Below are 21385 nucleotides of genomic sequence, written 5' to 3' on the forward strand. Positions count from 1 at the left end.
AATCTATTTTAATCCACCCTTGTTCATAGGGCTTTTCCCCCTACGTGTTTGGCAGGGGACTGGCCTTGTCTGTACTAGAGGAAACTTGTGAAATTTTTTTTCCCGTGCACTGCTTCTCCCTTCCCTGGAGTTACTGACATTGGAAGCCCTAATGTAGACAGCCCACCTGCTGCTGGTACATTTTTCAACCCTGTGTCATCCATGCCTGCTGGGAGCAAGTCTAACAGATTTGCTAGCGCTGGTTCTTCCGGACTGACAGCAATACTGAGGAATCTTTCCAAAATGTCCTTAGTGTAGGCAAGGCTAGTGGTGAGTCTGTTAGCCTACTGTGAAAGCGCTCCTTCTCAGCTGTACTCCTTAGTCGTGTCTTCTGGGGGCAGGTGATCTGGCTAGGGGGAAATGTACAAATGGCTCCCCTTTCTCCCTCCTACTGCTGACACCGGAGAAGCCTTTGGAGCTGTGCCAACTTGGCTAGAAAATCCCCCAAGATGACAGAATCCCGGCAGCTGTGAACAGCAGATCCTAGGCTGGTGGTGAAGCGTCGAAAGCTTTGGAAACTTGGATAGCGTCGTCTTTCCGCAGGCATGGCTGCAGATGAGATCCAGGATGGGGTGGCAGCTGACCCCTTGGTCACGTTCATTGTGCTGGTTTATATTCTCTTTCCTGCTTCAGTTCCGTTCCTTGTGCTGCCAGGAACTGGGGATGAGCTGTCTGGTCCCTCCACCCTTCAAAGGACACGACTCATAGGTGGAGGTATTGTGCATTTGAACTTCATATGAAGAGCCCTTGTTTTGAACTCCGGGTCTGAAAATTCTTCACTGCCCTTAGTAGTGGTAATAGTCTGAACCAGGAGGGACTGGTTGCTCCCCTTCCCTCTTTGAACAATTCTCTGTTAGTTCACTCCAGTAGGGCTAAAACAGCAGACGTCAATCCACCAGCCATTAGCCTCTTGCTCTTTGAGTGCAGTTGTCTGACTGGGAGCAGAGGGAGCAAGGAGGCTTTGCCTGCTATGGAGATTCTGCCTCCGGCTGTTTTGAAGCTTCAAATTGCCCAAAAATGAAGTCCCAATCCACACATCTGAGTTTTTGTGGGGAGCACGTTATAACCATTCTTCTCGGCACCAGTCGCTGTCTGCACCACTGGAGCCAGCTCGCCCTTCCTCCTTGTCTTGTAATCTGTAATGAGATTACTCTAGGGCAGTCGTGAATATTCTTCTAGAGGGAGCACGTACAAGGGAAAGAACCTTCCACTCCTAGAACATGGTGCAGAATGCATTGTAGAGAAGAGCTGGACTGGATAGGCAACTGTTAGCAATGTGGAACAATTCCCTAATCGGTGTGGTAACTGGACGTTCTGTTTTTCCCTGACAATACTGCACACTCTTCTGCTTTTTAATAGCTCTGTCAAGTTCCTCTTTCTGACCAGGGATAAAGGATAATCGACTCATTCCATGCAGAGCGTGTCCCCTGCAGTCATGCGCTGATTTGGCAGAGCTATCTGAGCCCTTGGTGGCACAGGTTCCCACACCTGTGGGGATTTGGTTCAGGTTTCCTGCTTAATGAAGCTGTTGAGATTTTGAAGGTTTTTTGTCGAGTCTTTGATCGTCCAGCCAAATTCTACATCTTGGTGTGCTCTGGGCAGGTGCCAGGGGCTTCTCTCGGTCAGCTCCTCTGTTTAATTAGACCACATCCCAGCCTGAAGCGCAAGGCTTAGCTCTTCGTAGCCAGCATGGGGGAGAGTTAGCTGGCCATCCTCAAAGAGCAGGTTTAGACTCTCCTCCTGCCTGAAACTGGTTTGTTCAGGCTTGAGCCTGAAGCCTGATGCTGAGAAGGGAGGGATGGCCAGAGCACTGGAGCAGGGCAATGTAAATGGGTACAGGCAGCTTGGGAAGGGACCGGAATTGTGCCCCAAGGCCCACTCCCATGCAGCCAGTTTGGGGTGTCTTCTAGAAGCTGCATTTACAGAGTTTGGTTTGGATGCTAGTTGGGAACTGCTGGGAATTGCTGACCCGCTCCTGAAGGATCGAAGAGCATGAAGGCAGGATTGATGGAGTGCTAATTGTGTTGTAGAAGGAAATTAGTGGTTTCTGGGAACCAGCTGACGAAAGCTTTGTGGCTGTAATAAATAACCATCATGTCTAGATGATTAGCACTCAGCCCAGCCCAGCCAGGATGGTGGCTTAGTGCAGAGAAGGCCAGGGCAGAGAGAGCCTTCCCGCTTCATAGAGCCTAGTCACAGGGAAACGCAGTGCTGAAGGTGGGTGGAAGGTGGGTCTGTGCTGCTCTTTCCCGTGAGTTAGCTGATCTGGAGGGGAGGCAGTAGAGGGGACAGTCTCAGTTGTGCCTGCGGAGTAGCTGATTATATAGTGCACTGTGTTTTATGGAACAGTCTGCCTTGTATGGTGGCTAAATCCAGAGCAATCCTTGCATTAGTCTATGTAGCCCAGTACAATCTGCTACCCCTCTTAGACTGTGGGTACATCTCTATGGACACTTAGTTTGTGGAAGGCTGAGGTGTAAAGCAAACTTGTGCTAGCCTGCCAAGCACTAACTGGCCCTCTGGGCCCTGCTGCAATGCACTCAAAGTTCCTTAGTGCACTTTGACCCTGTTTCAAAGCAGGCACATCAAAGCACACTGGGAACTTTTAGTGTGTGGCAGGGTAGTGCGGGTACATTTATACCCTGGCTTGCCACAAACTAAGTGTTGAGATAGACATAGGTTTGCCAACTTGGTAATATTTAATAACTGGACACTCCATCAGAGTACTGAAACCTTCCCTGCCCCACATCTTTCCCTGGGGCTCCATCTCTTCTCCCCCCCTCCCAAGTCCACTCTTCTTCCTCCTTCAACTCCCCCTCCCCCATCGCTTGCTGCTTTTCCCCTCCCACCTCCCTGCCTGGGTCAGGAGGGACTCGCCTGCAGAGCTGGGGAGCCCTAGCTTTGTAGGGGCTGATGCGGGTGATGACCCAGCACCTCCCCATCCTGCAGTAACTGGACTTTAGGTGTTCGGTCAATAGATCTGACCGGACACTGTCAGGTCCCCTTTTTGACTGGACTTTCCAGTTGAAAACCAGGCACCTGGCCACCCTACATAGGCAAGCCCTGAGCCATTCATGAGGCTAGTCCCATTCTAAATCTCTATGCCACAGAAATTCACTTCTGGTTAGAATGTGGCCAGAGGGTTTGGTCCTTACCGGAACAGCACCTGGAGCAGTGATGTACAAAAGTCTATTTAGAAGCACAAAAAGTAGTGACTAAAAAGTCCTCACATTCTGGAGAGTGTCTCAGCAGCCATCCCTGTGTCACCGAAGCTGGAGCCCTCTTCACAAATAAGCAGACAGCTGATGTATGCAGTAACTTCCCAGAATGTTGTGTATCAGGAATTGGTGTGTGCACTAAATGTGGCTTCACGCAGCTTCTCTGGGTCCAGGAAGCTGCTGAGACAGAGAAACAATTAAATGATTAAAAATTCCAATAAATCCCAGAATTCAGTGCCCCTTCCAGCCTCTGACACACTCATCCCTGACATAAACAAAGCAATTAAATACCAAAGAGCTGCATTTCCCAGGTCGCTCCGATTTTTCTGAACTATAACTCCGCTGTCTGGACTCTGTTCTCCTCCTCAGCAGAGAGTGTCGGGGACCATATTGGCCTGAACCATGAATTTCCTGTGGTTTTAAAAATCTAAATTACTTCATTGTTTAAATGCTGTATCATATGCTGAACCCAAATTCAGAGAATATCCTACGCAGTATAAGGCGAATGCTAGTGTAGTCATTGGCAGCCAAACAGCTGCAGAGCCTGCATTTGCTTTGGGAAGCACATCCAGAGGTTCAGATACTTATCCAAACTTTCTGCAGCTATATACTTTCCGTGCCCCAGCTCCCCCCTCCCCACTGCTTGGTTATAGGAAGGGAAGGGAACAGCTTGCTCTTAACACTTCCCTATGCAAAGCCCTGGTCACATTTTCCAGGGGGCTGACAGGCCTGCTTCCATTTCTTTGTGCAGCTGGCCTGCAGATAGACCATTCTCTCCCAGATTCCCAGAGCAGCCCCGTTCTGGGGTGGGCCCCCTGCCTGCTGGGTCACCTGGGAGCTTGCTGCTATTCCTTTAAGCATGTGTCACTGAGGCTGTCTGGGAGCTGCCCTTCCGGGGAGTGATCAAAGTTTCTCAGTAGCCCATGGGTCCCAGGGCAGGTTCACAACCAGACCTAGAAAAGAGGCCACCTAGACTGAGCTTCCTGGTTTGACCCTTCCCTCCTCAGGCTCCCTTTTAATAGTGGCTCGTCTTGCATGAGGCCATTTGAAAGGGACATTTTTCTCCCATGCTGCTGTGGTCTCCGGGGCAGTGGTCGGGCTATACTTCAAGCAGATGGCTCAGTTTATTACAGAAATGTGCCTTTTTGGTTCCTTTGCTAGGACAACTCTAAACACCTTGGAATTCCTCAACTGAATCCCCGGCCCCCCGGTAGCTGGCCCGTTCCATTTGGGGGAGACAGGCAGCTGCAGCCATCCGTGTCTGTCCTGCATCGGGCTGCAGCTTGCTGCACTTCCTTCCTTTCCAGCTGGATAATATTCTGAGCTCCTGTTTCCCCTTCCATTCCTGAGGAGATGGCGCAGTCGTGCAGGCAGTGAGTGAAAACTCAGGGCTGAGACTACTAAAGCCCATGGGCTCTGCTCTTCCCTTAAAAGCAAAAGGGGAGCGGAGGGCCATGCACTTAAATGCTTGGGTCAGCTGCTCAGGGAGAGAACCGGCTTCCCCAAAGGGAGCACTGTGCATGACTGCTCCACTCCTGATCACCTGGGGAAGAAAGATCCTCTTTGACGCTGCTGCTGTTTCTCCTTCTTCCCAGCCAAATCCTGATGTCTGGAGGATGTTTAATATGTAGCTTGTACTGTCGCGTGCTGAGATGAGAGGCTGAGAATTAAAGGCGGAGGCAGCTTCCAGTTATAAAGCAGGTTTTTGATCCCTCAGTCAAATTTTACCCAAAATAAACCTACCCACCTGTAAAACTTCAGCTGGGTTCTGCCACCAGCCTAGTTCTCCTAGGAATCCTGTGAGGCAAATTGGAAAAGAGGGTTGGGTGACATGAGGGGTCCAAAACTGAGCTGATTAATTTCTTGAGAAGTTTCCTACTCAGAACTCTGAGGGGAAACTCAAACTTGTTCTGGTTGGCTGGGCTTGTGCGGCCATTCACTCTGGTTCTGTCGGTCTGCGGGGTGGTAACTTTTGAACGCTTCAGCCAATCAATTCCAAAATTGCAGGGAATGTTCCAGCCAGCCGTGGCCAGAATCCTATTGATTGCAGGGAAAATCAGAAAACTGAAAGGGGGGAAATGGGGAGTATATGGAGCCCCTGTCCTTTGTTTAGCTTCAAGCACCTCTGCAATTGTCTATGGATCAAACAACTGGATGAAGGCCTTCAAGCGTAAGGAGAGCCCTTCTTGTCCTCCCAAGAGAAACTAACTTATGGACACCCAGACAAATAACAACCACAGGGTACAGGATGGGGGGATTCTGGTTTGGGGGTGGGAGAATGGGGAGTGCACAACTCCTGGCAGTGGGAGAATGCACAAGTCCCTACAATAGAGGGAGATGTGAGGGTGGCATCTGGGAAGATTGTGGGGGGGCTGCCAGGAGCACCTCATGTGTGCAGTGCACTCTCCTTATACAAGCTGTAAGTGTATGACACGCTAATCTATTGGTCTGGATGAGGACTGGTGCAGGTGGCGTTAAGTGTTAGAACTTTCATAGATTAGAATAGGTGCCTTCAGGGGAAGCTTTGCACCTTAAAGCAGCTAAAGTTTCTTCCTTTAGGCATGTGTGGGGTTCGTAAGTGCACAGCTCCTCTTACAGAGCTTGGGGAACCCTGCGGCAGCCAGATGGGAGCTTCTCCACCCGTGCACGAGTGTTTAGGAGCCTCTCCCACTCTGTGAGCCATGAAGAGTTCCTCCTTTGGGTGCCACACGGGAAGCTCCCATCTGGATGGTATGGAGAGCCAATGACCCCAACCCTCACTCCTCTAGCAAACTCCCAAGTTCTAGCCTATCTCAGTCAGGCTGTAATTCTTTGCACTGTAGCACTTAGGGAACTGCTTCCATTTTACATATGGAAGACTGGAGCTCAGAGGGGGTCACAGCAAGTCAGGGTTAGAACCCACATCTCAGAGTCCCTGTGTGTGTTCCTGGATCGCTTGTCTAGGAGCTGGCTGGTGCCTAGCTTCACTCTGAACTAGTATTCCAGCTGGTGAGGTCAGGTAATGGCAGTACCACCTCGTTGATCAGTGCTGTAGCTGATGGTGATGTCACTAAGCATCCAGGCTGTAGCATGTGCCTGCTGGAGGATCTATTCTAGAAGCGTCCTGATCTGTCTCTAGGGTACTGACACGGTCCCCATCACCGTAGTATCTGAGTATCTCAGTCTTTCCTGTCTCTCTCCTCATGCACCCTGTGAGGCAGGGCAGTTAGCCTCAGCTCCCCAGCGGTACAGTGGGGATAAGTGACGTGCCCAAGGTCACACAGGGAGTCTGTGGCAGAGCAGGGAACTGAACCATTGGGCCATCCCTCATCTCTGGCAAACGTGTGCAGGCAGAATGACCAAGGGAAGGAGGAGTTGGAAGTGTCCATAAAACACCTTCTGTGTCTGGTAACCCTCTGGCTTCACTATCCAGAGACCATTGCTGACATAGCCCTGAGACCCACCCCGCTCCCCCTGAGGCCATGAGTGGGGAGAGCAGAGCACTAGGACTGTATTTGCAGAGGCAGCAGCAGTCTGATTCCATCTAAGACAAGCAAGTCCTTTCCTGTCCTCACAGCATGCCTAGAGACCAGCTTCCTGTCACCCACAGTCCTGAGGAACCCTCCCCCTGTGGAAATAGTGTATAAATGTGTTTACCATTTCCCATCCTGCTGCCAGACAGCTGAGAGCTTGTCGACAAATGGGGGTGTGACACTACATCCTCCTAGGACAGTTCAGGCAAGTGCCCCCCCTCCGACCTGCAGAGGAGAGGGGCAAAAGCTTGCACGCATCCATATGAGGGGCTAGCTGGGCAGGTTCACTCACCTGTCCTCACTGGAAGGTGGGAGCAACTAACTCTTCTAAGTCTAAGCTAGATCCCTAGCAGCCGACTTCTGGTCCTCGCAGGAGACCATGCTCTGAGGCCTGTTTAGTGTGTGTCCCCCCTTCCTCCCCCCCACTGGCAGGCACTGCCCTCACAGTGAGTGCAGACCACTGCTCCCTGCTGGTGGGGGAGTCGGCACATTGCCCTGGGCTGCACAGATCTGCAGGTGCTGCCTTACCTTTCTGGGCAGGTGCATGCAGTGTTTTGTGCACCCCTCCTGAGGCAGCTCAGGTGCTAACACTCTCCTCTCCCACCTCTGTTCTTAGTGAAGTTCATGCGGGAAGTGACTCCCTACATTAAGAAGCCGTCGCTGGTGTCAGACCTCCCGTGGGACGGGGCAGCTCCCCAGTCACCGAGCCTGAGTGGCAGTGAGGACTCCGGCTCCCCGAAGCACTACAATGGCACCAAAGACAGGAAGGTGATCCCTCTGAAAATGTGCTTCGCCGCCAGGAACTTGAGCATGCCGGACCTGGAGAACAGGTGAGCTGGAGCCTAGGGAGACAGAGGCCTTGGCGTGTAGCAGGCTGCTCTGGGCCTATCTACCTGGCATTTTGGGTGCAGGGAGGAGTGTTGACACAGGCTGGCGGGACATGCAAGGTGAGAAATGATCCCTTTTTGGCTGCTTTGCAATGTGTAAAGGAGGCTGGAAGACTTTTAAAAAGCTGCTTTTTCTGCTTGGCTTCTATCTGAATGTCAGGAATGTGGAGCCTCATGTGTCTGTTTTCCTGGAGGGCTCTTGGGAGGCCAGAGAACTGCAGGAGTGTCCCAGGCCCTAGTTATGGGGGTAGGAGTGTCTGAGTCTTTGAGAGACTTTTCTCCCAGGTGCCCATAGGAGCTGGAGTTAAATGGGTGCTTACAAAGACAAACAGGGTTTGATTCCCCCCCCCCCCCCACTTGCAAGCCCTTGTGATGTCAAAGTCCTGCTAGATCTATTTGTTTTGAATCCTCCAGCAAACAAAGGCAGATATGAGACACCTGCATTCCTGATGCAAAACCAACCAGGAAAAACACACCAGACTTTGGCTGTATGTCAGGAAAGGGCACAGATGTTTCTCTTCCCTTGTAGGCCCCCTTAGGTGCGAGAGATCCAATGGCATGGGTTTGTTCCTTCAGGCAGGTGGGGGGAGCTGTTCTGCTTATCACTGTGATGAACAGGTGGGAGTCGGGTCTGCGCTGGGTCCCCCAGCAGTGCGAATGCCTTTGCAGCTGACTTTGTGGCAGCAGCAATGGGGCTTTCTACAAGAGAGGCTGATGCTGCCTTGAGTGAGCTGTGAAGCTGGTGGCCTGACTGTTTGTACTTCCCGACATTCAAGGTGGTAACCCTGCCGCTGGTTCGTTCTCGGCCAGGTAACTTCACCTCAAGGGGTGCTGATCCTGCCTGGGTAGAGGATAGAGGTAGGAGTCAGGAGACCTGCATTCTAACGCTGCCTGCAGCTCAGACTCCTCTGACCTGGCACAGTCACGTCACTTTCCTGGGCCAATTCTTACCCTCCTACACTTGCAGGGTGATGTGAGGGTTAACCGGCCCAGTTTTGGAGAGCTGAGCTCTTCAGCTGGAAGGTGCTATAAAGGGGTCATTATTTCACATAAGTCCCCCCCGGCAGTTGCAGGAGGATCTGGCAGTGTTGACTTCCTGCCCTAAAGCGTTCAGTGAGGAGCCTGCATTCCACCCCAGAAGTAGCTGTTTCATAGGTGGGTGTGGTTATTCCTTATCTGCCACAAAGTGGGAGTTAGGAGCCTTAACTAGTGCACATGACCCAAGTTGATTGAGTCAAAGGTGATATACAAGTGCAAGGCTCCTCCTTTGGCTGTATTAACTTGCACCCAGGGTCCCGAACACAGTTAGGGCTCCATTGTGCCAGGTGCTGTACACCCACAGGGAGGCCTGTGGAGCTGAATGACCCAGCGCCTGACACACATGGGGCGGGAAGGTGAGGGGAGCATCGAGGTCCATGGCCACAGGGGCCATCTGTGCAGATAGATGCTGCAGATCCCACTGCTGCTCGTTCGCAGTCACAGCAGAGATGCGTCTGGAGAAGCGGGGTTGTGATCCATCTAGTTCAGCTGTGTCTCTGCTTGCAGCCAGGTTACGTGTAACGCCTGCGTGTTTAGCGTCTGGTTGAAGACAAAGTGTCCTCTCCTGGTGCCTTTTGGGAGGTGCTGGCTGGCTGGGTGTCCACAGGATGTTTGGCTAATCTGCGTGTTGAACTCTTTCCATGGAGAAGATACCTGGCCTTGCGCCACACGCACACTCCAGCGGAAATGGCAGTTCCTCTGCTGGTCCGTGTCCCCGGGATCGGCTCTGGAGACGATGCTCGAGCTTCAGCTAAGCAGCAGAAGATGGACTAAAGGAGACTTAGGGTGGGAACAGCTGCGCCTCAGGCCAATCTCCTGATTCACTCATCAAATCGTAACTGCAGCTTGCAGGAAATTCTCAGTGGTTTGGCTACCAACCAGGTCTCTCCACTCAGCGCCTCTCCTCCCCCCAGCTGGCTGGCTGCCGCGTGGGACAGGCAGTGTTTGCATTTTGCTGTCCTCCTGGGGTAGAAGGCTCCAGCTCAGGGAAGGATGCAAACCCCCACATCTAAATTGCCTTTCTGGCAGTTTAACTTTCTTCTAAAACAGAGTTCAGATGGATTTGGGCTGAATCTCACCCAGACCTTCCCCTGCTCTGGTAGCGCCCGTCTGCCCTGTCACACACCTGCCAGGTGGGGGCGGTATTGCATGTAGTCCTGCCAGTGAGTGGTGGTTGGGGGCAGTTAGAGGCTATTAGTGATCCTGTTGGGTGCGTGTGTGTCGGGGGGGGGGGGGGGGGGGGGTTGGTGGTTTTTGGTTTTTGGGTGTGGGGCCCGGGGGGGGGGGGGGGGGGGGAATCTTGGTTGTGCTTATTTTCATTCTCTGCCCTTGCCACCTCTTCTTTGTACCTGCCAAGTGGCTGTATCCTATGTCCAGCAGGGGGCAGAGTTGGAATGTCACACCTAGTCCATGGTCCCAGAGCAGCTGCACTTTCCTGTTGAAAAGAGAGTTGACAACTGTGTATCTGTCCAGTACTTATCAGGGTTCAGAGTTAACCTGTTGAACTGGCCCTTGGACCTGTAGTTCACCCCTGCAGATTCTGTTGGGTGCATCTGGAAAGATTTCCTCAACCACCTGGGCTTCGTTAAAAGGAAAGGTTAAATTCTGTAAAAACAGATGAGGCCTCTGGAGCCAGATTGGCGTGGCCTGTGTGAGCAGGCTCTGGCATGGAGGCGGGGCAAATGAGCAGCATTGGTTGGCAGTACTGGGTAAGCAGTGATGTCCCAAACTGTGCTCTGCTGCAGGAAACTTGCTGCTTGGAACTTGCTTCTCCTCTCAGTGTGTTGCTGAGCATTTGAACTGATTCCCCGTTTGCCCAGGAGGTGGCTGGGCCCTGCCATGCAGAGTGGAGTTGCATTGCTGAGCTCTGAGAGTCGGGTTTGTCATTAGAGGGAGGAAATGACACTAATCACTTCCCCTTGTTTTCCCTGTATCTGTCATTACCTATGCAAAGCCCTCCCCTGGGTGCTAGGAACCAGGGAAATACTGTCAGGCTCTCACTGATGGGGAAGTTGCTATAGCTAGAAAGTACTTAATCTTCAGGGGGTTGTGCTGCCCCGGTTGTGTAGGGCCGATTACCTGATCTCCTGGGCCAAGCAGGTCTGACACTTACTGCAGGACCAGTTTCCAAGGTGGTGTCCCTTCACCGTCCCATGCTGCCCACACATCCCTGCTGGGAGGCTGCCTCCCACTCAACTCTTGGGAACAGTCATGGCCAAGCTACAGGGTTTTTGCAGCATGCAGGCTGCCTTTTGCAGGACTCTCCCTCAATGCTCCCATGAGAAGATCTTGGCCAGGAATAGTTTGACTTGGTACCTTTGCCCCACCAGCATCTCTGTCCTGGCACAGAGTTGGTCCACGATGGAAACGACTAAGGTTTCCGGCCTGCGCGTCCCTTTCTGAACAGGGCAGAATCTCCCTTGCAGACTCCTCTTAACTAGGTGGTGGGGAATGTAATGCCATCTCTGCCGAGTCATCTGCCCCTTTGCTTTAAGCTGCACAACTTGGCACACTTGTGCGTTGGTGGGTGGACATGTGAAAGAGCCGTAATGGCTTCAGTACTAACGTGACGGGGGGGGCGGGGCAGGAAAACAGCGTCTCTTTAGAATGCCCATGGAATTAAATTGCCAGAAATGTACATGGACGAGTAAGAGCTAACTGCTCGTATGTCCTGAACTCAGAACAGTATTTGTTCTCAACTGGGAGAGACCGCTTCCACAGCGCAATTCGCACTCCCGAGGCTAACGTGCTGGTGTAAGGTGAGCCACCCTTTCCAGCACTGCTGGAGTTCGTGCCAGCATAGGTGCTTGTGCAGGCTCTGCACAGGCATTTTCAGCACCATGTCCTAATGCTGGGAGGTTTTCATGGGGCTGAGCTATCCAAAGCCCCTTGGCACTGGCACCAGTGCCGAGAATGGGAGTGGGATACTGGAGCTGGGAGAGAATGCAGTGTCAGTGTAAATAACAGTGGCCAAGAGCGTAATGATGGCTTTGTCTGTCCTTGGAGAGCCAGCAAGCAACCCAGTCTGCATAGCTGTGGAAAGCCAAGTGAGCTCTGACATGCACACTGCTGACCTGGAGGGCTCGAAATGCCTCCCCTGTAGCTTGTGTGAGATGAGGAGTGTAGTCCAAGGGTACGTCTACACTTCAATCAAGAACCCGTGGCACAGAGTCCCAGACCCTGGGGCAATTGACTCTGGCTCGTGGGACTCAGGCTGTGGCACTAAGAACTGCAGTGTACACACTGAGACCCCATGTGGGGGGAGGGTCTCAGAGCCTGGCCTCCAGCCTGAGCCCAACCATCTAGACTGCAATTTTTAGCCCCACAAGCCATAGTCAGCTGACCTGGGCCATCCATGGCTGGGCCACAGGTCTTTTATTGCAGTGTGGTGGACCCCAAGTGTCTGGATCTGCTGTGCTGCTTCTGTGTCCTTGCAAGACTGAATTTCCAGCACTGGAGCATTCCCCAAAGCTGCGGCCTGGTACCAAGAAAGCGTTAAAAGTAGCAGCAGTTCATAAAGGGCTTGGGCCAGGATTGTCCCTGGGCTAGCACCATAGCGATGTGTGCTGAGATCATGGGCTTCCTGATACCATTCACAATTCACTACATAGTGCTGCTGGTTACTAAGCCAGTCTGTACCCCTGGGTTCCCAGGCAAGCAGCACCCTGGCAAGTAGAACTTTCCAGCCAGACTCAAGCGCAAAGTCTCCCCGTCTCCCAGGACTTGACAAGGAGGTGAGCCTCTGAGGAGCTGTGAGACCAGAGGTCTGAGCTGTGCTCTGGACCTAGACAAAGGCAGCACCAATTCCCTGTGTAGGGTCCTGCAGCACAGGCAAGTGGGAAGGGCAGAGAGTTGTCCTGGGGTTCCCATCAGGATCAGAGTGAACTGCATTTAGCCTGTGTTTGGAGAATGCAAATCCAATTACACAATCCCCGCTCATCCAGGTGGAAATAAGCTGCCGCTGCAAAAGGCTTTTGTCACGCTGTATCTGCTGCCTCTCGAGTTCTGCAGCAGGATTCTGCACTGACTTTGCACACTGGTGGCTTCCCGCGAGGAGCGGTGCACACGCTCCTGTCTCAAAGCTAGCCAGCCCCAATGTACTTTTAAGCACATGGACTCGTTTCTACGTGTTCTGTGGCTTCACGCCTGCTTCTCTGTTGTGCTAAGAGGATGGTAGGCAGCTTGCCTTTGGGTGGCATTTGTACAACTTCCATTCCACTTAATAGCCCATCTCAGACATTTCACGGTTACAATCTCATCCCTGTAGCTGCTTGTCAACAGGTGATTGCCCCCTAAGTCCAGCTGGGCTCCTGATTTGCCAGCAGTCTAATTAATAGCCGCTCTGTACTATGCACGCATCCCCAGATCCAAGAAGGTAACTGTGGAGAAAGGTACATCAGCTTTAACTGATGGTGGGAATTGTTGGCTTTCAGAGCGCTCCCATCATGTCCTGACTTAGGCATCATAAGGAACAGATGTGTCTGCAGCAGTTTGGCAGGGCTAGTCTGTTCTGGGTTCTGTAGCTACTGATTGAAGGGCAGAGGAGGTGAGAAGCGTGTGTGCTGCATCTGCATTCCAGGGAGGGAAGAGATGCCAGCTCGCCCTTTAGTATCTGTCTCTCTAATAGCCTGTGCCTGAGCAATTGGGTGAGAAGCCAGGCAGGGATCTGGGCTGGGCACCCCCGCTGCTCTGAGGGATGCTGAGCTGCCGCAGGAAGGTTCCTGCAGGAACCTGGGAGCCCTTGCTGCCTCCCAAACCCTCTGAGTGCCGGCAAGCGCTGGGCCAGTGCTCGCTTACTTCCTGAGCTCTCAGATGTTGCATCAGCTCCTGGCAGGGCTGCCTGACAGCTAAGATTAGAAAGCTCTGTAATCTTTTAATCAGTGGCACAGCTTCTCAGCCAGCTGAGGGAGAGGATGATTCACGAGGCATCCCCCTGCCCTAGCAGAGCGGGGATCGTCACCGCCTCCGGGGCTGCGGGTCTCATAAGCACCTGGACAGATGAGTTTCCAGACAGTGTTCTGCCACGCAGCACTGGAATTCCATCCTGCCACAGAGCCAACTTTGCCCTACCCTCCGTCCCTGTGGTGAAGTCTATGTGAGCGCTGCCTGGGCTGCTCGTAGATGACCCCAGCCAGGGGCTCTCCCTAGCAAACACCAAAGGGCTAAGGGTTCATTTGAGCGTTTCATGTGTACTTTTCTTGGGGAGCCAAACCCCACTGATGTAGGGTGTGTCTGCTGCAGGGCTTCCGCGTTCCCCCTCTGCCTTAGCCCGGCTGCACTTCTCAGCCTAGCTCTCTCTCTTCCTATTCAGGTTGATAGAGCTGCACTCACCAGACAGCAGAAACACCCTGATCCTGCGGTGCAAAGACACAGCGACAGCACACTCCTGGTTCACGGCCATCCACACCAACATCATGGCCCTCCTCCCTCAGGTGCTGGCTGAACTCAATGCCATGCTAGGTGCCAACAATGCCACTGGAAGTAGCAAGGAGGTCAAACACATCGCTTGGCTGGCGGAACAGGTATGCAGAGATGGAGGGCTCCTGCTGTCTTGACCTTATTTGGGTAGAACTCATTTTTACAGGTGTGGTAGCAGTGCAGTCTAGCACTCTGCTTAAGGTGTAGCTGTGAAGAGATTAGCTTTCATTGGCAGGCATGGGAGAAGGTCAGCACTGCAGAGATTACAGCACTTTGGTAGTGGCTCGTGTGTTTTCAGTTCTCCTTTCTCCACTTACTACTGTGAGCCTAGAAGCCAGCTCAATAATGGAATCCAATGGCAGCCGGAGCTGTGGGAGAGACCTGTCCAGGGAGGGATTTGTGCCAATCCAGTTTTGAAAATGTAACTTCTACCTAAAAACATCCTGACCCAATTAATGTTTCAGAGACGGCTTTCATCTCTGCCCGGCAGGCCACAGCTCCGGTAACCCTCCTCTCCTCTGGAGGTGTGGCCCCTACCGACCCTGCAGGGGCATGTGCTGTAGTAGTGTTTGCCTGTTGTAGACAGGGCTGTAACCTCCTCACAGGCTTCCCATGCCTGTTGTGGACGGGTTGTGTGCAGGGTTTGTTCTGATTCTCAGCAGTGTCAGTGCAAGCCTGATCTCATTCCTAGCAGCACTAGGATGGTGCTTCAGTCAGCAGCTTTGCATGCACACAGGGCTCCAGAATTTCCCATCTGAGTGTCTGTCCTCTCTTTCTCTCAATAATTCATTTCCCCTTTAGTCAAAACCTCACCTGATGCTCTTCCTCTTTATTTAAAGGCACTATGCGTATGCAGTTGTCTTACTGCCCTCCACGTGCAATAAAACGCCTCATTTCTAGGTGGGAGTTCATGCTCCAAGTGCCAATTTCACACTTGATCCTAGGCTGGCAGAGCTTTCTAGCTCCTGATGCTTGGGTATCTGTGCACCATTGTGCATGCATCCCTTGGATAACTAGACTGGCAGGAAAGGGGTGGCAATGCCATAATCTTAATGGGGATGAAAGATGGTTAAAGCAGAGACCTGGGGTCTGTGCACAGCCCTGTCACCGAGTCACGTGGCTGTGGCAAATCGACCACTCTGTCCATCTAGTAATGGAGTTGAGAACCCTCTTTGGAGCTAGGAAAAGTAACTTGCTTATACTGAAGTGCTTTGAGATCCTTGGGTACCAGGCGCTATGCAAAGCAAAGTGTTGTTGTGGGTAGGAAGACCTGGTAAAGCAGAGGCCATTCCTCACAGGTCATTGGGAGGGACAGTTCGGGTTCAATCTTGTGAAGTCCATGGACTTTTCTTGAGGTCCCATAACCTGGTGCTCAGCCAGGCACACAACTATTTTGCTGTGCAGCTGGGCCCTGAAACTAATGCCAGCAAAGCTACGTGTTGAACCATTGTGAACATGAAACCCCCTCACGTTTCACGGAGCCTGCACTTCCTTCCCAGGGCTGTGTTCAGTTTCCAGTTAAAGATGTTAAACCTTTGGCAGCTCCAAGCTTCCTAGATCCTCTTCAGAGTGGCCTGGAGCGTTTGTTTCTGCAGATAAGAGGAGACAAAGGAGAGTCTGTGGGGGCGGAATGTCCTGTGTATTTAAGCCAGTCACTTGATGTCAGCTGTTGGACACATGGGCTAGTGGCTAAAGCACATGGCCAAGAGTTAGGTCTGGAATCTGCCACAGACCATGGCTTTGGGCAAGTCAGTGACTTTCTGCCTCCACTTCCCAGTCTGACATAGGGGTCATGTTGACCTAACTCCCAGGGTTTGCAAAGGTTAATTTCTGTTGTAAATATTCTCAAGCAATGCACTCCTCCTGTGTGCAGTATGAAAACCGCAACCTTGCAGAGTTAAAGGGCTGTACGTTGTGCAGCAGTGCAGAAAACCCAGCAATGGGAACAGCCTCCCACAAGGTATTCAGGCAGGTGAGCATTTTAACAGCTAAAGGAAGGTAGGCCTCTCTCCACACGGGCAGACCACTATTCCAATGGGATGATCCCCCACGGGCCAGTGGGACTGTGTCCTGCGAAGTGTTGCTGTGACAACAAGGAATTAGTTGGAACATCAGGTCGGGGTCGATTGTGCTCACTGTCCCACTGCTGCAGGAGGCACTGTGGCTGCCCGTGGTCCCCACACCTGGAACGCTGGGATGGCTTTACCAGAGGAGTCTGCGACTCCAGAAGCATTTGTGAAGCACTTCGCATTCCACCTCAGGAGCCCAGAGAGGGCTGGCCAGGTTCACAGCAAGCTGGGCTTATACCCTCTGGGCTGTGCTCCTGTCCTGTTCCCTGCCCTCATGTGATGGGTGATAGTCTGAGTGGGTGGAAGCCAGTGCTCACCCTGCGCGGCTTTCCACTGGGGTGGTGAATCCTGTCGAAAGGCCTGAGCTCTCCCAGCTGCTGTGTGATCAGGACTGACTGACCGCATCTAGTGGTGGCCCCGGGGAGGGATCTGCGCGGCAGGTTCTGAGTGTCAGTCTGATGCCCACGCAGCATGAGCCCTCGACCATGGGATTTGCCCAGTCACCGAGGAGTTAGAACTATAGTCCCAGACTTTCCCTTCCGTTAATTTGCTGATCCCAAAGCTACAGTTTATCCTTGACCTTGTAAGTGTTTTCTTGGCCTGTTAAGAGCTGAGCTGTGGCCTCCCTGGCATGGGATCTCCCGGATGGCTGGGCCCATTAGTGCCTTGCTGGCATTCCTCAGATGATGAGTTAACACATTCCCACACCATAGTAATAAAGAGCCCACTTGACCCAGAGTCAGATTAGACTCTTCGGTGCCTGCTTCTTAGGGCGCCACTCCACAGCCAAGTTATTCATACGGCACAACAACATGCTGCTTGCTTCAGACAGGGCCTGGCTCCAGGCGTGAAGGGAAATCCACTCTCATTAATTTTCCAGGTTATTTTTTGCCCTAGTGCTGTTGATCTCTCTGAGTAGATCGCCTCACCCAGGGAGGGGAGGCGAGCACAAGCGTCATGGATTGATTCCACATGGGGTCAGACAAGAGCCCTACAGCACATTGCCTGATCCCAGTGTGCCCCATGGAGAGGGGGAGGCACTGGGCTCTGCTGCTGGGAGGGAGGGAGAGGCAGGAACTGAGGGTAGAAAAACTCCGAACTCGGCTCACTACTCCCTTCCTTAGTCTACATCGCCCCGTCTGCTCTGTTACTCAGGCTCCTCTCCCCTCTGCCACTGGCACATTGTGACTTCCTTAACAGATGCACTACTCAGGAATGTCCTTTGGCCCCAGACTGCAGATCTTAGATGCTCCCAAATGAGGATCCTTTGCCCCCGGCGGGCAGCACACACTGCTTCCTGGACTGCATGTTAACAGCTCTCTCGCCTTCTTGCAGGCTAGACTAGATGGAGGAAGGCAGCAGTGGCGGCCCATCCTCATGGCTATGACAGAGAAGGACTTGCTGCTCTATGATTGTATGCCCTGGACAAGAGACGCATGGGCATCACCTTGCCATAGCTACCCTCTTGTTGCTACCAGGTAAGATCCAAGTTGCCTGGAAGGACATTTCTTTGATGACCTAAACCCTACCCCGTACAGTGAAAGCCTTTCCCGCTTAGCGCTTTTCAACCACCAGTCTCCAAGCACTTTGGAAAGCTGCAGCTTTTCAGGGGAAATTGAGGCACAGAGTTGGGACGTGACTTCCCCAGTGTCATGCAGTGAGTCTGACTGCTAGGATCAAACCTCTGGCCTCTGCCCAGTCTTCAGTCCGCTAAACCACAGCTTCCTCAGCCCACAGCTCCAGCCAGGGCATTGCTGGAATAACATAGCTTGAGTCCTTCCTTGTTTTGCTGCTGATAGGCCTCTCAACAGCTCCTCACCTGCTAGGGTTGCCAACTGTCTAACCACACAAACCCAAACACCCTTGCCCCGCTCCATGGCCCCACCCCTTCTCTGATGCCCCACCCCGCTCACTCCAGCCCTCCTCCCTCCGTTGCTTGCTCTCCCCTGCCCTCACTCAGTTTCATTGGGCTGGGGCAGAGGGTGGTGGTGCGGGCTCTGGGCTGGGGCAGAGGTGTTCAGAGTGTGGGAGGGGGCTCCGGGCTGAGCCTGGGGCAGGGGATTGGGGTGCAGGAGGGGATGTGGCGTGCAAGCCCTGGGAGGGAGTTTGGGTGCAGGAGGGGGCTAAGGGCTGGGGGAGGCAGTTTGAGTGCGGGAGGGGGTTGGGGTGCGGGAGAGGGTGAGGGGTGCGGGCACCGGCTGGGCGGTGCTTACTTCAGGCAGCTCCTGGGCAGCGGCTCAGCAGGTCTAAGGCAGGCTCCCTGCCCGCCCTGACCCCGTGCCGCTCCCATAAGCAGCTGGCATATCCCTGCAGCCCCTGGGAGGGTCAGGGGGCTCCGCACACTGCCCCTGCCTGCAGGCACTGACCCCGCAGCTCCCATTGTCCGCAGTTCCCGGCCAATGGGAGCTGCCGAGTTGGTGCTCGGGGCTTGGGCAGCGGACGGACACACACGCACCCTGCGGCCTCAGGAACGTGCTGGCCGCTTCTGGGAGTGGTGCGGGCCAGGGCAGGCAGAGAGCCTGCCTTAGCCCCGCTGTGCTGCCAGACTTTTAGTGGCTTAAAATCTCCCGGTTTGGCTTCAGTAGCCTCTAGGAGATAGAGCCTGATTCCAGGAGACTCCCAGTGAAACCGGGTGGGTTGGCAACCCTAGCTGGGGCATGTGAGAGCCCTGCTTCTTTCTGTGCTGAGCCTGAGATGAGAGCGCCAGTGCACACTCATCACTGCTGGTGGGCCAGGACCCTAGGATGTGAGCATTTGAATACTAGCCCAGTCACTTCCCTAGCTGTTATCAGTCAGTCGGCCACCTTGCTCCAAGCCTTGAGCTGCTTTTCCTTTCGACTGCAACCTGGAACTTCCTTCCATTGCAGTGACAGGATTTCCTTAGTGTAGGACGACTTCCACCTGGTCAAATCCCACTGCTCTGGGAGGGGTCCCACCTGCAGAGTAACTGTCGGGTTTGGATTTGCATTCCAAGGGTGATGGGTGGAAACTGGCACTTGCCCTGCACAGTTTGCAAATCATTCTTGTGATTGGCCAGCGAGAGCTGGGGGAGTACCAATCAGAGTAGCCGAGGCAGCACTCCCACAAACATTGCTCAGTGGCAGGACTGCCAATAGCCATTACCTCTCTGGCAAATCAGCAGAGACTGGGCTGCTCTTCGTAGTAGCCAGTGGGAGAGTCAGGGGAGGGCTAGCTGTGCTCAGGCCATCCCTCTCAGCCACCATCGCTAGTGGCTTTGGGTTTTGGCTCCCATTCGCTCACACAGCAATGCAAGCCTCTGATAAATCACCTGGTAAAAGGCCACTTTCGTCCAGTTGCTCTTGTTGGGCCCATAACTCTGATTCTTTTTCTTAATGTGGCCAGCAGCCCAGAGCAACCCTGTAATAAGCCAGCGTGTGCGGCCCAGCCCTTCCAGGAGCCGTAAGCCAGCAAGGCACTGGGCATTGGTGGGGGAAAGGGATCTCAAACTCTCAGGGATTCTGCAAGACGGTGACGTTATTCGTAAATGACACGGAATGCTCAAGCTGAAGGATGAGACAGACTTAGCAGTAGGCACTCAAACACTAATACAGAGCTGCAAACATTCCAGCTCCTGAGGAGTTTGCTTACAGCGTAAGAGTCTTTCTGTAAACTGATGCACTCCTGCTTTGAGCACTGAGAGAATGAGTCCTTGCCTCTCCCAGCCCTGCCATGGCGTTCATTCCAGTCCCACACAGAACCCAGCCCTGTGGCCCAAGCACAGACCAAGAGGCGAAGGTGGCCACCATGAAGCTCTGGCTACTGGAATACCATGAACAGCTAGTGCTCACCTGGAAATCAGGCTGCCCAGCGTGGGTATCCCTGGGAGGTGCTGGTGAGCTAAGGACTGGTGAAACCAGTCTTGGCTGCCTGGCAGCATCTGCAGAAAGCATGTGCTCCTGCTGGAGTCCATGCCAAGGTTTAGCCTTCTCTGTGGAGACCTCAGTGTCATTACTGCCCTGCTAACTCCTTCCATGATGATCTATGGGGCAGGGTGCATGTGTGTTCTCCTCCCAGGCCCACTCTTGCCACCTGTCCCGCAAGTGAAAGGGAGCAGAGCATGGTGTGCTGACAAGCCTGTATTTCAAACAGCCATTACAGCCTCCAAAACAGGAGTGTTTAGTTGTTGTTGGGGCAGGGAGCGCAGCTGCTGTGATCAGAGCGGGGGCCCACTGACATAGGAGGGGCTGCAGGCTCTCAGCATGGTGAGATGTCTGCATGCATCTTGCATTGGGCTTCTTGAGAGCTGGGAAGGGGCTCTTGGCTACGTACCTTTTCATTTCTAGCCCTGTCTCCCAGTCCTCCTGGCTTTGCTACTTTGCTAGCAGCCTGAGTCCTGCCTTGCTGGGAGCTGGAGGGGCTGTCATGCTGCCAGAGAAAAGGTTCGGCCTGCCTGAGCAGGCTCCGTGGTGCCTTGGTGTCGTGTTCACATCCGTTGCTCAAGCTTCCCTGTGACGCCCATAGGGGTGTGTGCAGGTCCTGCCGCTGGATCAGTTCATGTTCCCTGCCAAGTCTTCAGCAGCCAGAACCATAGGAGGGAAACATTCCTCTAGCCTGAGTGTTTCTATAACATCTGGCTTGGGGCCTCCTGGAACAGGCTGATCCCTTCTTGGCATCTGCAGATGCAGGGCATCTTGCCCATTGTGTGCCATGTGGCTGCTCAGTTTGTCACCTGTCTCCTCCACAGAGCTGGGCTCCAGCTGTCTGGTTCCAGGCAGCCCTTGGCTGCACCAGCTGAGAGGACAGAGGGGAGCTAGCTGCATCTCTCTAGTGCATCTGCCCAGAGAACCCCCAGCCCTGTGCACTAAGGAGTGTGCCTTTGCCAGCCTGCTGCCCATGTAAGGGGAGAGCAGTTTAACTAGCGTGTTAATTGTGTTACCGCCCATCTCCCCTGGGCACTGCTCCTGTGTGTCTAATATGCCTCACTTAGCCTGGGAGCAATGTCTCCCTAGTCTGCTCTGACCTTCTCCATCACTGCCTGGCTGCTGCTCTACTGGACAGATTTCTGAGGCGCCCCTGGGTCCATCGGCTGTGTGTGATGGGAGGTGGCGGCGGATCAAGCTGGGAGTGGCTGATCTGGTTGGTGCAGGGTTTTCCCCATGTGGCGCATGACTGGATGTTGGATGTGTGCACTGGGGAAAGGCGAGTGTTATGTGGCCCATGCATGTGGCTTCCCCAGGTCACTG

General features: G+C 53.4%; 1 protein-coding gene across 1 annotated transcript in view; it reads left to right on the forward strand.

Moving 5' to 3' along the window:
- The window catches only part of LOC112118518 (beta-2-syntrophin), a 50655-nt gene that overhangs the window by 20144 nt on the left and 9126 nt on the right, over window positions 1-21385 (forward strand). The window contains exons 2-4 of the mRNA XM_024216874.2: window positions 7386-7599; window positions 14006-14216; window positions 17517-17659. Of these exons, the coding sequence (XP_024072642.1) occupies window positions 7386-7599; window positions 14006-14216; window positions 17517-17659 (568 nt within the window). The remainder of the gene's footprint in view (window positions 1-7385; window positions 7600-14005; window positions 14217-17516; window positions 17660-21385) is intronic.

This window comes from Terrapene carolina, unplaced genomic scaffold, assembly GCF_002925995.2.
Source record: "Terrapene carolina triunguis isolate 2854851 unplaced genomic scaffold, T_m_triunguis-2.0 Scaffold32922, whole genome shotgun sequence".
Lineage (NCBI taxonomy): Eukaryota > Metazoa > Chordata > Testudines > Emydidae > Terrapene > Terrapene triunguis.